This window comes from Photinus pyralis, unplaced genomic scaffold, assembly GCF_008802855.1.
Source record: "Photinus pyralis isolate 1611_PpyrPB1 unplaced genomic scaffold, Ppyr1.3 Ppyr1.4_LG2, whole genome shotgun sequence".
NCBI lineage: Eukaryota > Metazoa > Arthropoda > Insecta > Coleoptera > Lampyridae > Photinus > Photinus pyralis.
The window spans coordinates 27,281,402-27,298,940 of NW_022170403.1; the positions used below are offsets into that span (position 1 = coordinate 27,281,402).

A 17,539-nucleotide genomic window follows, 5' to 3' on the forward strand; every position below is an offset into this window, starting at 1 on the left:
AAATGTAATATAGGACATGTCAAAATTTACATTGTTACATATAAAACATACAAGACATTACAACGAATTAAAATATTCTTCAAGGGAATAAAATTCCTTCTCCAGTAGGTATGATATTAATGCGCGTTTAAAGCTTTTTAATGTTGTTAGAGACTGTATTACACGTAATTGTATTGATAGATTTACATACTCTGGCATAATGACCTACCTTCTTACATTTATTACAAACAGCTGATCTAGCGGGACACATCAGCTTGTCACGGGGATGGTCGCCTCCGCAACAATAACATCCGTCTTTCTTCGGTACCTCCCTCGGTTGTGGGTTTGCTTGAGTTTTCCCTCTGTTTGTTTGCTTATGCCCTGCTGTTCCCGATCCGTACTTCTTGTGCTGTTTGACTACATCTCGGACTACATCTACCTTTGCGGAAGATAACTGCTGTATCTGCTTTCGTGCTAGCTCGGACGCCTTGCAAATTTCAATCGCTTTCTTCAAGTCCACATTTGACTCTCGAAACAATCGGTCTTTTACACTTCTGTCTTGAATGCCCAAGACTAACCTGTCTTTTATTAGACTGTCAGTTAAATCTTGAAATTCACACGAACTGCTAAGATGTCGCAATGCGTTGACATACTCATCCACCGTTTCATCGATCCCCATCTCTCTAGTAAAAAAGACGTTTCTTTCATACGTAACATTTTTGGTAGGTATGAAATATTCGTTCAATTTGTCAAATATTTTCGTATACGAATCCTTGTCTTCTGGTTTTTCAAAGACTAAATTGTTGTATATTTGTATGACTCGGTCACCAACCATGTTTAGTAGAAGTGCCGCTTTGGACGAATCTTCTTCTTTTTCCAGCGTTGTTGCCTTTAGGTATATTGCAAATTTTTGCCTAAAAAACACCCAATTATCGGCTAAGTTACCCTCAAAACTCATTTCAGTAGGTGGTTTTGCGGATGCCAACTGATGGAAACTGTTTGCCTTATCCACCATTTTGCTGCTGTTTTTAACCTTTGTGTTGGGTTTATTCAGGGCCGGCGCTAAGGACCGTGCATCCCGTGCACTCGCACGGGGCGGCAAAATGTGAAGGGGCGGCAAAATCTGTTTTAAATAAAATCATAATAATTATTAAATTTCATAACCACCAATAATCACAAACAACAATCGCTTCACATCTGCCTGGAATTTCAGATAAATGACACAGGGAAATGAGACCCTATTACAAACACAAAGAAGCTGTTATATTTGTATTATATTACTTTATTTAGTGTTACCACTTAACGGCTTACTATACCTACTTCCTTTTTTAATTATGTATAGTCATAACATATCAGTTATCACGGTTCACGTCTCACGATTTTGTAAATTTTCGCGACAACTCAATGGTGCCATTGTATTATTCAAAGAAGTACGTATAAATACCTAGGTGTAGATTACAAATTTTCTTAATTTTCGTTAGTGTCCATAGTTACTTCAGCAAGTACTGTCGCGTCGTTGATTGTTGATATTTTTCTAATTTTTATATATCACTTAATCAGTGGATTTCGCAACGCTTAGTATACGGCATAAACATGTCCGAAAAACGACATCGTCTTTCTGGTGCTCAGTATCGCAAACGAAAAGCGATTCTCGAAAATGAAAAACGAAAACAAAGCGATGCGCTAAATAAATATTAAAGATTACAAGACGATTACGAAACGGAACGTGAATTCGGAGAATCTTCTAAAAATCGCGATAATAACGAAATTCGCGAATCCGAAACACTCGCCGAAACGTTTGTAAATCCTGACGAACTCGATAAATAACACAGGTATGTTGATTTATCGTATCTATTGTTTATAGTATATAGTTTTAGTCTTTAGGTGAATTGTAAATTATTGGTTGGCGGTTTGGGGGGGGGGGCGGCAAAGTTAAATTTGCACGGGGCGGCTAAATTGCTAGCGCCGGCCCTGGGTTTATTCCAGGGACCCGGACCGGACCGAAAAAGAACCGAAAACCGGACCGAAACCGTTATTTTTTTCTGGATCGAAAACCGAACCGAAACCGTTATTCCTTCAGAAATGGAAACGTATTGAGAACCGGAACCCATATTACTTTTTTCGGTTCTTTTCGGTTTTTTACGGTTCTTAACAGGTTATTGAAAGTTGAAGGACGCGCCGGCAACCACGTCCTGAAAATTGATAAAATATTAGTCTATGATTGCCATCGGTGGATTATACATTTTTAATAAGGTGTCGAAATTGAAGGCATTACGAGTGGCGGTGGCGCTAATTTAGCCACTAAATAAAAAAGGAGGGGCGAGGTTTTATAAAATAAAATTTTCTGTTTTTTAGTAATAAAGTGTAAATACGCATTTCCCTCTTCCTCCTTTATTCCCCTTGTCGTTATAAATTATACGATACGTCACGTTTTGGTATTCATGGCTTTTTCTTCACACCTATTAATTAACAAATCACGTTGTTATAATGAATTTTTTGAATGCCATACTTTCTAAAAGACTAGAACCGCAAATAACCGTTATGGACCGAAAAAAATGCGCAGAACCAAACCGTTATTTCCTTTTAGAACCGAAACCGGACCGGAACCGTTATAAATATTTTCGCTTAAATATAAACAGAACCGGAACCGATATTTCATTTGGGTCCGGGTCCGGGATTAGACTAATCCAGTCACTGACCTGCTGCTATTTTTGTTTTCTATTACTGTAGGCTACTCACAACTCCGACTGCGCCATGCTTTGGTTTTTGTTAATAAATAAATAATAAGATCCTGCTTGAACTTATTTTAATAATCGCCAATCGTTAAGTACACGTTTTTGCATCACTCAACATTGCAGTGTTGCCAATCCTCTAACACTCTTCGATACTTACCAACTGGTGAAACTTTGAGAAGTTTAAGTTTTGCAACGAGAATTGCACATAATACTCTAAGTGTAATTTTATTATTAATGAAGTGCTGAATGCCATTGTTACACGCTTAGAAGGAGAATATTTAAGGGTTAGTATCACAGCAGATATAATTAGCAAATAAAGTTTATGCCATATGTGGCGGCACAACAAACCAAAAACAAATTCATTATATACCTAAACATTTATTAAGTTTTAATTTACATTAAACACAATTAATTGCAATCATCTTGTTCTTGGTACTCTAAAAGAGTCATAATTATTTTCCGCTTGCACTGTTTTCCAATTTTTTCATCTGCTATATCCTTTGTTTTGTCTGCTACAAATTTCCCAAATATTCCCCATTGATCATCCTGCTCACCAGTAATTTTTTTATTGCATTCCCAATTTCTTCAAACACAGGAAGAGCAGCATCACTCTCTGCTCGTCTTTTTCCAGAGGGAGGATTGCGTAGAGGTGCACCTTTTCGTTTTGATTGGTGGATTGGTATTTCACCCGATGCAGATGTGCTGGCGCCATCTTCATCCTCAGCTGAGCCATCTATCTGAAATTTAATTTAATATTAGAGGCCCCACAGACGCAAGAAGAATGGAAAGCAGTATCGGACAAATTTTACGAAAACTGGAATTATCCAAACTGCTTGGAAGCGATGGACAGAAAACATACCACATTTCGATCCTTTTTTCACAATTATAAAGGAACAGATAGTATTGTTCTTTTAGCTGTAGTGATGAAGATTATAAATTTTTAATAAGTGACATAGGCAGAAATGGCAGAATAAGTGATGGAGGTATATTTCAAAGGAGCCCTTTGGCATATGCAATTAATACTGATACGCTGAACTTTCCACCTCCTCAAGCTTTGCCAGGAAGAAATAAAGAAATCCCACATGTGTTTGTGGCAGATGATGCTTCCCCACTGAAGCAAAACATCATGAAACCATACAAACTTCACGGTCTTTCCAATGAGCAACGTATATTTAATTACCGAATTTGCCGATCTCGAAGAGTTGTCGAAAATGCATTCGGTATATTAAATAACAAATTTCGGATTTTGTTACATACAATGAATGTACTTGTAAATGTCGAAAAAGTAGAAATGATTACGAAAGTGTGTTGCATTTTACATAATTATTTAATTACCGTATCACCCAAATACATTTCCAATATTGAAGATGTAACGTGTCATTTACAGAATGTGGTACGGCAAGGAGGAAATCGAACCGCTACAACATCACAACAAATTCGTTTAGTATACCAAGAATATTTTAACACCAATGGAGCAGTAGCATGGCAACAAGATTCTGTTAATAATCATGTTATGTAATTAATTACTTAAGTTATGACATATCTAAATTAAATATTTACTAAATGAACTTACTTCTGGTATTAGAGTATTGTCTAAGTTTTCGTCTTCCTTCTCTATAATGGTCTGCCAAGAACAGCAATTGTTCAAATTTACTTTAACAACCTCTGCTCCAGCACCACTGGGCTTGCCGCTTGCCTCGTAGTTTACCGATTTCTTTGTTAAATTGTGTCCGCAAAGAATTAATTTTTGTTTTAACATCATTGGCTAAATATAAAATACAATCAATGATAAAATACATTTACTATAGTTATAAACAATCACATACTTGTTATTTTTGGTCGAACTTCCTGCATACTTCTCACAATTTCCTCAAGTGCCCCTGCCTTGTTTATTGTGGTACATTGGCATTTTAACGTTATAGAGACCGTCTCTATCCTGGTATAAATCAATCAAAAAGGACACTTGTTCTTTGCTCCATCCAGGTGTCATTTCAAATTAACAATAACGAAAAAGTACTTGTTGCAGCTAATAATCAACACAATCAGGTTATGTAGGTCGTCGTCGGAAATCAATTCGTTCGCGCCGTTTTTAACTTACTTGAACTAACCAATTACAGCACAGCTCACATCAAACTGACTGATTGAAATAGAGGCACTTCTAAAAAATAGGAAGTTTGCTCAAACTGCATCGGTGACGTCACTAGTCGAGTTTGATCAAACCAGTTTGTCAAACTGTTTGATAATGTGACATAGGCTTAAGCGGCGGTGTGGCTGGTGCTGACTGCAGGTCGGCTGGATCGGAAGATGAAGTTGAAGCGAAGCGCGATCGAAAACTACTACTTTGTGCTCGCCTGTGGCGGGTATTTAAATGGTCGGGCTTGCACGCTAGTGGCTGACCGCGCGGCCCAATCAGACGACGTTGTTGCGTAGTCTCCGGCGGTCGCCACAGTACTTCTCCTCCAGCGTAGCGGTAACAAACTCGTTAAACTTCGCTGGGAACTTAACCGCTCTCCCTGATCTTGTTTGTAACTGACCTGGGGGCTGACAAAGGTTTTTTCCCTTAGCTCGTCTTTTTAAAGCCATAATCGGCACGGAGAATTGTTTACTCGCTGTTTTATACTGCATGCCATTTTTTACAGCATCTAATGCGTTGATCATTGAGAGTTCGCTCCAATTTTGGCGCGTAGTTTTTCTTATATAATTCTTCGGCATAGTTCCTGAAATAAAACAAAATTATACTTACCTATCTACAGATATACATAATGTAATTTAATATAAAAATTGAAACATCCATGTTAGGAAATAATGCAGGGAAAATGATCCCGGATGAATGGGACAGGAAGTAAGCAATGGGAACCTTCCACGGCGAGTAAATTCCCCGTGCCAAAAACACCAAAGCGCACTTTGCAGTGTTTTTGGTACGATTTGATTGTTCGAAATCTGGTTGTAGTTGGCCAAAATCTTCAAATCCTTCTACCAAATCATGTATTTATTGTATTCAAGTTTCTCCATAATGGACATTTCATCAAAAGACACAGAACAGGTTTTTTCCTCATCAGAAGCAAAAACATTTTTTTTTTGCAATTTGTTTAAAATACATTACATTAAAGCCAGGTCTAAACTTCGATTTTCCAAGCCACGTTCGAATAGTTGATGGAGCTGGCAATATTACTCCTTGCCGTCGTAAGAATTTATATGCCGTAGAAGATTTGTAATACAACGCCAAAGAACAATTTTTTTCGCTTGCATTTTTGCGATGGTTTTGGAATTGGTAGATGGAAAGCGAAATGATGAAAATATATTTTCAATTTTTCCCTTTTCTTGCAGCGACTGAACTTTCTTACATAATCTAGATATTTTTCGTGTGTGGTTCTTAAAATGATTTTTGTATGTTTGTAATGAAATCTTTAACTTCTTTTCTCTAGGAGAATCTTCAGAAGCACTAAATAATTTGCGTTTTAGAGATGACGAAGGCATATTAGTAATTGCATCCAAAAAAACATTGGCCTCGTTAGAAAATTGAATATCTTCACATATTTCATTATTGCATTCTCGGGTCAGCTTTGAATAGGTTTTCTTCGGCGTTAAAATCTTCAAATTGGACTAGATGCAGATTGATCTGTAGCCACATATGGTATTGGTATAGTATCAGATTTCAGTCGGATTTTAAGATGGGTTTTAAAATCAGTTTCCGCAAAGTGATTTTCACAAAAAAGTTTGTGCTTGAATTGGGTTTTCCGCGTTTTTTCAAAAACCTTGAAAATGAACTCCAAGCACATTAAAAAAATTAGTGGTACTCATTTTTTTGTCAAGAGAAATCGTTGTGATTAGCAAACACGATTTTAAAATGAACGGCGTTTGAAAAGTTTCGAATGACCGCCACGTTGCTGTGACGTCGCTACGCACGTTGGCGCTCAGCCGTAGCATTGCTTACAATCAGAGACTTGTTATAACTAGACCGCGCGTAACGTAGATTTTACTATAAACGCCTGTTGTCAAGATAGGATAGGCAACCAACTGTTCATCGCGGGGCAGACGTACGTTCTGCAGCTTGCTTTAGCCATTTATTCTAAATTTTAGTAGCAAAAAAACATAACATATAGCTGTTAACTGTTTTAATCGAATTTATTGGTATTTTATTTGAACTAAATTGGTATATAACTGCCTTACTCTAGTCCTAATTTGATTTATATGTGTATTTTGGTGGTGAACACGCATGGGAAAATATACTCTTAAAACTAAAGATGTAAGTAGTAAGATATGATTATTTAGCGGATTTTGATTCAATATAATGCCTATCCAAAAGGCAAAAACCCAAATGGGCTGTAACTGTTATTTATTTTTCTTAGACTGCTGATAACCATTTTGTTTACAACGCGGTGTGGTGTGGATTGAATGAAAAACCTGAACACATTTTCAGCAATTTGGCAAATTTTTAATGCATCGCTTGATACGTGCAACAATCCTCCACGATTTTTTCTAGTTAAAAGCTTTGAATGACTCTCTGAAGCGAATATCGCATCTGCACATATGGAACATTTAACAGACTTAGCTATTTTTCTTGTAACAAAACCTGAAATATACTTAGTACCAGTAAGTACTTAGTTACGTCTATACCTAATAGAAATTATATAAACAATGCTAATAGGCAAATAGGTATTGCCGTTATCTTGCTGGTAAAGGATGTCGAACAATAGTTCTACGTTATTTTAAGTGAATGGGAAAGTCGAAAACGCTCGGTATTGCATTATTGTTTAACACCTTCGTAGGTACCTTTCTAAAATCGGCTTCATTCCCCGCAAATCCACTATGGTGGGAGCAAATTTTCCTCTTCGAATGGCTCTGCTCCATTGGCCCTTTAAACTTTTATCCGTTGAAAATCAGCATATTATTTAAAAATGTATCGACAGAGTACATGTTGATACGCACAAGTTAACCTAAGTTTATTGGTTTATTCTCAACAGAAATTTATCTGTTCACTAATTCGAGCTAATCACGAGAATGATTAATGAACGGAACATCTAAAATAACAGCTTATTTCATTATATTGCATAAATCATCTCAGCGATTTTTGCCCCGCGGTGCATTGTGTGTTGCATACTGTGTCGACAACACCTTAGATACGTTAAGCGCAGTCTAGTTATAGCAAGTCTCTGGTTTATTCACTTGATACGCGTCGTTGCAGACGGGATTTCGTGGGTTTAAACAAAATTCTGATCAAGTGTCAGCCACACATCGCCGCCTGAGATCGCTCCGTGTGCACCGCCGGCCGGTTGGGTTGCCTACCTACAGGCGCTAAATTCCAGAAGGTAAATTTGGCTCTGGCACCCTTATTTTAGATTTCCGACCCCAAGTGTCCTATATCAAAATACTCCCCTAGGCACCCCCTATACGCTCCCAAACGGTGGCAGGTACTATAGGAATCACCCTGTATGTGTATAAGACAAGGAAATGGTCACTTTTATCGCGCCTGCGCTTATATTTAGAGTTCCGAACTCACTTTGAATGAAAGCATAAGTTTGAGACGAGCTCTGCGGCTACTTATTTATTTTTTTCTTTCGCCAAAAGGAGGTCTGTCCTACGTTACAATGGAGTAGCGTAATTCTCGAGCTGGACCATTCGGAATTCGTAATAAAAGACAGGCAGGGCCTTATCATGCTTTTAAGTGCACTTCGTTTGGGCTTGAAAAACGTCGGCTTTCATCCCGAAACGTTCCCCGTCGATCACCTATACCGAAGGTGGACGAACGTCGAGGGACAGTTTAGTTTAATGCAACAGATTTTGAAAAACTCGGACGTGTTTTGCTTCGCCGACTATCCGTTCTTATCAGTGCCTGTCGACATACTAAAGACGCCTCCCGAACAGGACAGCAAGGAGTTGAGCAACTGGCGCAATTTAAATTTAGTGGAATTGTTGTTGACGATCTCGGAGTGCGGGTACTACGCGCAAGTGCAAGAATTGTTTAAAGTTCCTTTACAAAACTGTCCGGACGTTTTAATATTGACTCTGATGCAAATCAACGGTCCGGTCACGATGCTACGGCAGGAATTATTCACAAATCTCATTCCTATATTCCTCGGCAATCATCCGAACTCGGCCATTATTTTACACCACGCGTGGCACACCCAGACCCTCAATATTAAGCACATCGTAATGCACGCGATGGCCGACTGGTACGCCCGAGGCGAGTACGACCAGACCAGACTGTCCCGAATACTCGACGTCGCCCAAGACCTAAAGGCACTGTCCATGCTACTCAACGCTCAATCCTATCCGTTTATAATCGACCTGGCCTGTCTCGCGTCGCGAAGGGAATATCTGAAATTGGAGAAATGGATTACGGACAAAATTCGCGAGCATGGCGAACCTTTCGTGACCGCCTGCATTAAGTTCCTGCAAAGGCGATGTCCGCAGCTCATCGGTAAAAGCGACGACGCACTTCCCAAGGCCGTTCTACTACCGAAAGAGACCTTAACCACGATCCTGCTCTGTCTACAACAAGCCTCCTGCAACATGAACTCGGAAATTCAAGAGACCATCTGCGCGATGTCGACGAACTGCACCATCCTTTTAAAAACCCACCAGCAGCCGTCCTCGATTCTGCGATCTCATCGCACCCTGGACGGCCCGTTCAATCCATCGAGCATGGCGCAACAACTTTACAATTCGAACGTCGATCCCATCAGCATCACATCGACGTTAGCCAACATGACGATCGGCGGCTCTAACAACTCCGCGTTCAATCTGCAAGGAGGACTAGGCCCGCTGGTCTCCTCGCCCGGTTCGCCCTCTCGACTGCTGCAATCGAACAGCCCGTTTCCGATGATACCCATACAGCACCAGGGACCGGTGGGCACCACCGGCTCCCTACTGCCCGCCATCAACACGATTGGTAACTTGAGCAGGATCGGCGGGCCAAATCCGATCGTCGAAAAGGCCCGACTGCAGGACAGCAATTCGATACTGACCGAGATCGCGCCGAACGTTACGAAGGATATCGAGGACGAGGCGAACAGCTACTTCCAGAGGATCTACAACCATCCGCCTCATCCCACTTTGTCGATCGACGAGGTTCTGGATATGCTCAAGAAATTTCAAGAGTCCGCATCGAAACGTGAACGGGAGGTAGGTACTTTTTTTGCGCTAACTGTAATTTCACACCCGGCAAAGGATAACTTTTTTTATGCAGTGTTGCCAATTGTGTCAGTTGCACCACAGATTGCCAACCTTATCATTTCATAGGTAACACAGGTATACATGACAGTGGTGACAATAGGCGCTAAGCTCCGCCCATTCCGCCATGTTGCATCGAAAATTCAAATTAGAAAAGGTCAAATACCAAAAATTGATTGATACAGATTTTTTTTCATACGTTTCATGATAAGTTAGGCCACTGTAGTTGTAAGAAACGAAACGTTGAATCTTTGTTTTGCTGGAGGGTATGACGTCCCAGTGTTACATTTCCCCTCAAAACGTAAGGACCATTGAATCTCCCTTTCCTGATGAAGATTGCATCGCCCACAGGCTTCTGATGTTACGTGGAAAGGTCCCTTTCCAAAAATGATAGTGGTATTAGTACCATATGTTTTGGGGAAGAATGCAGAACTGGGTGTCAGCCACACATACCACACCACTACACGAAAATCTATGATAGTTGTAAGAAGAGGAACGTTGAATCATAATACCCACAGTGCTACATTTTCCCTTAAAAGTATAGCTCTAAGGACTTTCATGATAGATTTCTATAAAAGACCACTGAATTTTGCAAAGTATCCGATTTTAAGGAATTATTTCTACGTAATACCCTAATATGACTGGGTCAAGTTGTAGTACCCATAAAATGCATAAGGTTAGTAATCTGTTGTTGCTTCAATCTGCGGTTACACCTATAAAAATTACTTTGATTTCTTTTATTGCACTTAAGTGGCACATGTCACAGACCAAATGCCATCGTGCAACCAAATCCCATTGTGGCTCGCTTCCCCATTTTTACTTTCCAACTTGTATAAAGGAAAGTATTGTAATCGTGATAAATTTTCGATAAGCCAATATTGCGTTTTCTGCAAATTTTTTTTGTGATCACGATAACTAAAAAACCCCTGAACCGATTTGGACCAAATTTGGGGTGCAAAACGTCCTATTTTGGTTTTGATCCGTAAGCATCTTCATGGTTGTTGAGGGCGTCAAAAGTTTAAAAGAACCATAACGGCTTGAAACATTTTTTCGCATACACTGGCCAAAATGGCTGAAAAAAACTGTACAAAAAAGTTCATTACAATTTTTTTGTTAGTTTCTTTGTTTTTGAGAATGTTCAGAAGTGAAAAATGTTAATTAAAAAAGATGTGTCGCTTGATGACATCTACAAAAGGGCTTCATTCCGGGTTGGCCATTAGTTGTGTGGGTGGAAGATTGTGGGTTTATTAACGCACATACTTAAAATTCATTATGGGGGAACGTTGAAGGACCCTTAAGGCTACAACCTAAAAATATTTTCACCGAAATTGCAATTGTTATACAGGGTGATTTATATCAAAGTTGCATTTTTTTTAATGGAACCCCCTGTATATTATTACGTATTTCGATTCCTTGGTCAATTGTGACTTTATGTATTACACATGATATCTAAAATGAGTAGTTTAGCCGCAATTCGTCGTTTTTTCAAAAAGTAAATGTCCAGTAAAAATTGAATATCGCAGTTATCATAAAACTTAGAAGGCCTTGACGTTGCAGTGGTACTAATCATGAAATGTACTAACATACGCTGACACCTTTAAGTAATCAGTAGGCCTTAAATTAAAAAAACAATTATTAGAAACTGTTTGAATTACAAAAATAGGTTAAGAGATACATACCGACATGGCCTTATATCGTTTAGAAAAGGTAATAAAGTTTCATTTCATTACAATAAAAAAACTTCAATAGTTCCATTGAAAAAAATCACTAGATCCTAGTGACTTTAACACCGCACGCTAACTATGCGCATCTATTGAAATGTTTCTCCAACGTATTGTATTTGTACTCAGTTGTTCCCGGGAGGGGGTAACATCTTCCGCAATACTGTCACAAATTGTCTACAATCGCTTGCAATCCCTCTGATTGCTGTGGAAATCTCCCTCACAGTCCCACAATCGCGTTTGCAATCTCACAATCGCCTAAAACAATCTCGCAATCAGATTCGCAATCCCGCAATCGTTTGACAATCTGACAATCACATTGGCAATCGTGCACACCCTCACCTGTTTTTAGGTATAATCACACGCCACGCGGGGTTAGGCAAAAAAGTTATTGCACCTAACTTTATTTTTTTAAATGGAAAGCCCTGTACTACTTAATAAACCCCTAAAGCGGATCTAAAAAAGCGGCACAGCACCTCGGAATAACCCTACACCTCATTGGATTTGACTCATTTTCAATTGCCTTGTTACATGTGGTATATATGTTAACTGTGCAAGTTTCAACCGATTAGGCTCATGAGTTTGGCACAAACAGAGAGGCGCTTAATAATCTACAAATATAGTATATTAACTTTTAAAAAATATAATACACTAAGGATGATTCAAAAAGGGCTCAAAAAAGATTAAAAAAAAGGTCAAACGATTTGATAAATATAATAAAATTTTAAAAAAATTTTTGAATCTTTCGGTTTTTTAAATCTTTTGAATCTATTGAAATCAATGTGGAATTTTTGTAGTAGGTATTTGGGAAAAGAGATTCTTAATATGTTAGTTTTTTATTAAAATATTTCAATTTAAAAATGGACGTAGGAAATTCAAAAAATTGTAAATCTCAGAAGGAACCTATCTCGGAACCTATATTTATTAAAGGAGATTTAGAAAGATTTTTCTTACAAGTTTCTTTATAAGACTGTTGAATAATCTGCTGTTTTAAAATAAGTGTACGGGATCAGGTAAAAAGTTATAGGACCTAACCCGAGACCTAACGTCATTTTTATAGTAGAATGCTCTGTATATTTCATTCGAAAAAGAGCATATTAAATTCACTTTCTAGAAATATAACACAAACTTAAAATGTGCAATATTAGATTTTTGAAAAAATTTCAAAATGTTTAATTTTTTGTTGTTTTTTTAATATTTGAATCTTTCTTAAATGTTTTAATTCTTTTTTAATAATTTTGAATTTTTTTGTTTTCCCTATCGCGAGCGTTATATATTAAAAAAGAAATTGTTAATATGCTATCTTTTTAGATTAAAACATACAGGGTGTTCTATTTAAAAAATGAGGTTAAGTCCAGTAACTTTTTTGCGGACATCGTATATGTAACATTGTAACCTATTTTGTAAACGGCAGATTACCCAGCAAGTAATTTTGTAATAAACATTATTTCGTGTCTCTTTTTATTCTGATATTGACAATTTTTGATTTTCCCTTGTATCTCTGTAAGCGAGCGAATGTTTTCAAATTTTGATTGTGCCATTTTTTAACATTGGCCCAGAAAGAGCACATACCACTTAGTTTGTGTGATTTGAGTGGGCCACACCCCTATTAGATTTATCGGATTGTATAGAACTTGTTCCATTGAAATACTCTTCTTTTTAGCACATTTCCACAAAAATAAAAAAAAATTACTATTGTGGCCACTTTGCCCGTCCGTCTCTAGTTTTTCTACTCTTTTCGGTATTGGTTCGTTATGCTGTCAAGGTTTGCACCAAGGAAGGAATTTTTTCTGTGCCGCTTACGAACAAAGTTATGGTAAAAAACCCATTTTTTTGAGATTGTATTGTATTGCTGTCTGGCTGTATGCCCGTCTGTCAGTGTATCTGTCTGTCTGTTTGTCCGTCCGTGTGCACGATAGCTTTTGTATTTGCGCAATCCATTTTTTTAATTGTTAAATACTTAAATGAAACTTTTTATGTAGGCTTGTAGATGTAGATGGCGGCCTCGACTAAAGTAAAACTAGTGCCGAGTCAAAAAATATGTTGGGCTCATGCGCAATCGAATTTTTTTTATTTGTTAAGTTATTGAAATGAAATTTTGTATGTAGGCATCTCGAATAAAGATGAAACTAACGCCAAATCAAATAATTTGTTTTGCGCATCCCCAGAAATACCCTGACATTTTAGGGTAGAGTTCTTTTTATAAACTGAAATTGAAGCAGCAAGTCAAAAATGGATTGCACATGTGCAACGCTAACTTTCTTATTTGTGGCCGGATTTTTACGAAATTTTAAGTTTAAGTTTGCTTGCATCTTACAGTATGGGAAATGAATGCAATTGTAATGCGCTGAGTAATGCGCTTTTTATAAATCGTTTACGACGAGGTTTACGATTACCTTTTTAACTTCTTATTTGTGTGTTTAAAACTCGGTTTAAAAGTACCTGTTACCAACTAATAATTCCCTAATAGCCACCATAAATGAATATGTTTCTTGCTTAGGAAATGCCCGTGTATAGCAACTTGAGCAGCTACCAAAAATCATTGTCAGTCACCCACAATCACCTGCAATCATTTACAATCGTCTGCAATCATTCATAATCACATGCAATCACAATGCAATCCTCTAAAATCCGACAATCCCATCGCAATCGCCGAATTGTGGTCGCAATCGCAGCAATCATAGGGAAATCATGGGGATTGTCGCAATACTGTCACAAAATTTGAGAAGATGTTCCCTCGGTACTTACTAGAATGATACCTTTAAAACGCATCAATAATGGAAGTCATTTAATCGTAATGTAAAGTTTTAGCTGGTTATATGGACGAATCATGAAGTGTCTAATTTGAGGAGAGCGTCCATCTCTATGCACTGAAAAAGACAGCTATTTTATTTCAGCTTGGTCACCTGTCGGCGCCCGGCGAAATACGTCGCACGCCACTCGGTAGCGCTACTGAGCGACTTAACTGTTGTGCCCACGACACGGTAGCGTACCCTGCTACTCCTCCGCAGCGTTTAAAAAACGTTGGTGTTGGTGAAGAACCTAGAAAACAGGAGAATCTCGATAGTTCCTGGCAGTCAGCCAGGAATAAAAGTGCTGGGGAAGCAAGAGGTGAACTCTGGCTGAAGTGGATCCAAAACCTCAGCCGGCTGGCAGAACATAATAACCTCACTAATATGGGTATCCAGGCAGTCTGCTGTTATTAAGGGATAACGAAATGACCCACCAAGTAGCTAAAGAACATGGACAGTTACCTTTTATAGGATCTCAACCGGTATGTGGAATCGCACATATAACTATGGGGCCTTGAAATAGACGCACTGTATAGAGGGTGCAGAGAGGAAGAAGAAACATAGGTTACTGGGGGCAACCATTAATGCTTCAAAATGCTCCTCAATTAAAATAAATCTGCTCAAAAACTTTCACAAACCTCCAATGGCATAGTGAAGTGGCTGCTGTACTCAGCACTAAAGGTCCCTGGTTCAAGTCCGGACTTAGGCATGGGTTTTTGGGCATATATCTAGTGGGTTCGGTTAGTACAGCAGCCTTGGCTACAACCATGCTCTGTTGAGACCCAGCACTTTCCTTTCTCTCCACTTCTGCAGTGTAAGAAGACAATTTAATGCAGGGTTTAAACTGGGAAAAAATTACTTTGAGCAAAAATGCTATAGGCTCTTACAGAACTGTAGCAAAAGTAATTTTCTTGTAGCATTTGTGTCATTTGATATTTAGTTATTAAATGTATAAGTTACTCATTTGTTTGTTGCCATTCCACTTGAGTCATGGTTATTCAATTAAAAAATATAACGCTGAAAGCGGAACACAATACGAAAATCTGCGGCTCTAAACATTTACACATTCAACAAAATGAAATAAATTTCATTTAGGTAATTTTTTTTGCCGCAAGAAACGCGACAGCCTGCCTCAGCAACGTGGCAATTTCGCCTTTGGGGTTGAAAAATGCGACCACAACTTAATCCCTGTGTTAATAGTTTATAATATCAACCAGTTTTGCAATCTGCAACGGTCACAGATTTCCTTATGGTCCATAAGGTCATCTCACTATTCTATTCTCTACGCTATACTTATACATACACAAAAACTGCTTTTCCCACTGTATCAAGACTGTAGGACCAAAAGGCAACGGAACCATCCGTACTGGTACTAATTAAATACCGAACATCCCAACGTGATGACGGGCAAAAGTTCACAGATGTAATAATTCCAGCTTGTGCCACCAACACTGCCACAGGATAACCGAACTGCAAATTCCAAACACGTAGGATCCGATCAATTGACCCCGCCGCCAGTAGGGTATTTTCCAAATTGATCGCAATATCTGTCAATTCCGATGAGGCCCCGCGAAAGGTAGCAAGTAACCGTCCCGTCGTAGACGACCACACTTTGATTAACAGATCATCTGCACCCTGTAAAATTGAAATTCTAGGAAGAGCTTCTAAACACTTTCGTTACTACCATACAGTTACAATAAATCTTCCGGTACGATCAAACAGCAGGCAATAAACGGCAGACAGATGGCCCAAAGTTCTCCTTTGTAGTTGAAGATTTGCATATCTACTTGAACCGACTACTAAATGTCGAGTTGTTGGACCAGACATTTGTCGGCCAATACAAACATTTACTGAAACAAATACTAAGTGGTTTTTCGGCAAAATAAAATAGCATTATACCTATATTATGTGTGCTTTTGAGGAATGGCGGGTCCAGTAATGGTTTCCCATGTATTCGCGCAGCATAATACAGTTGGGCGTTATTACATCGTTTGTGGTCAGTACGTCTTAATAACGATTGTCTCCCTGCACCTAATAACGATGGAGCTCGTTTAATGCTGGGTGGTAACTCCCTGTCTAAAATGCATCCGAGGCGCGAACAAATTTTTAATAAGTAGTCTGGCCCTATGTGAGGATAGTGTTTTTCCTAAATTGTAAGAGTGAAAATTCAGTAAACAAATGGGTCAATGAAAAGATTACCAATTCTGCTAAATTGCGCCTGTGCTCATTTCCTTTCCAGTCAAGACGATTTGGTAATATCTAAACAAAATAATGTTGTATTTAACATGTTCCTTGTATAGTTACTTACATTTGAACTTTCCAACTCCTTTACGAGCATCTGGAAAAGAAGTTTCTTCAGAGATAGCTCCTGAAAAACCAATACATACCTGATGTGTCTCTTTCAAGGGACTAACAGATAAACATTTCTGTATAAGAAAATACAATTCTAAAAATAAATAAAATTAATTCAGGTTTTTAACAGGTATAGGTGATACCTGTAACAATTTCATTGCCTTTGCTCGTACCTGCCTCAGAACTCATCTTAAATATATCTTATTTATTATCAATGTTTTTATTTATATTTACACATTGTAAGTTTAGACTTATTTGTACGTTATTTAAATCAATTGAAAAAATTCTTTAAGGTTAGAAAACAACTGTTATGGGGTAAGCTGGTTGTACTGACCGTTTACAGTTGTATAGTTGGCAAACCTGACTAACAGTGACGGATTAAGTTTTGAATAGATTATTTCACTTTTTATAGATTTTTCAATACTTCTTTTTCTAAATAAATGTAGAGTATTGGCATTGTAGTATTGGACAAAGATAATATTTTGTACAGCAAAGTAAGAGTGTAGGTAATACATGTATTTGTATTTCTTCAACTCTATCCATGACACTGACAATTTAATTCCACAGAGTGGAGCAGAGTAACTTGCTTATTTGGTTACTCAATAAAAACAAAACATATACAAATATAAATTTTAACATCATTAGAAATTTATGTTTACTTGATTTTAGAAATTATGTCAGGCAAATATAGCGTCCATTATTTTCAGTCCACTGTCTCGATTTTGAAAGTTATATTGAATAATTGAACTCTTTGCGGGACATATGATCTAAGATCGTCCCTTTCTAG

At 38.1% G+C, this 17,539-nt stretch overlaps 2 protein-coding genes and 1 long non-coding RNA gene across 7 annotated transcripts; all 3 read right to left on the reverse strand.

The window, feature by feature from the left end:
• Nucleotides 1-26: 26 nt before the first annotated feature.
• Nucleotides 27-1,261, reverse strand: LOC116162775. Of its 3 annotated transcripts, none has more exons than XM_031476477.1 (2): nt 1,164-1,261; nt 27-1,102 (listed from the first exon to the last, which is right to left on the reverse strand). In XM_031476477.1, the coding sequence occupies exon 2, from the start codon at nt 992-994 to the stop codon at nt 128-130; it is 867 nt and encodes a 288-aa protein (XP_031332337.1). In that variant the 5' UTR covers nt 995-1,102; nt 1,164-1,261; the 3' UTR covers nt 27-127. The 3 variants fall into 3 exon arrangements, with proteins under 3 accessions (XP_031332337.1, XP_031332335.1, XP_031332336.1); XM_031476475.1 differs by having other exon boundaries at nt 1,161-1,261; XM_031476476.1 differs by having other exon boundaries at nt 1,157-1,261.
• Nucleotides 1,262-3,179: 1,918 nt separating this feature from the next.
• On the reverse strand, nt 3,180-4,980 carry LOC116162776. Of its 2 annotated transcripts, XR_004143609.1 has the most exons (4): nt 4,813-4,980; nt 4,541-4,740; nt 4,288-4,479; nt 3,180-3,451 (listed from the first exon to the last, which is right to left on the reverse strand). It is a non-coding gene; the product is annotated as an uncharacterized LOC116162776 (long non-coding RNA). The 2 variants fall into 2 exon arrangements; XR_004143608.1 differs by having other exon boundaries at nt 4,541-4,980.
• A 10,682-nt stretch (nt 4,981-15,662) lies between these two features.
• Nucleotides 15,663-17,438, reverse strand: LOC116163139 (bromodomain and WD repeat-containing protein 3-like). Of its 2 annotated transcripts, none has more exons than XM_031476989.1 (7): nt 16,896-17,438; nt 16,788-16,846; nt 16,709-16,738; nt 16,600-16,659; nt 16,300-16,546; nt 16,085-16,250; nt 15,663-16,035 (listed from the first exon to the last, which is right to left on the reverse strand). In XM_031476989.1, exons 1-7 carry the CDS (start codon nt 16,939-16,941, stop codon nt 16,017-16,019), a joined length of 627 nt encoding a protein of 208 aa, XP_031332849.1. In that variant the 5' UTR covers nt 16,942-17,438; the 3' UTR covers nt 15,663-16,016. The 2 variants fall into 2 exon arrangements, with proteins under 2 accessions (XP_031332849.1, XP_031332848.1); XM_031476988.1 differs by having other exon boundaries at nt 15,679-16,035; nt 16,090-16,250; nt 16,896-17,433.
• Nucleotides 17,439-17,539: the final 101 nt, after the last annotated feature.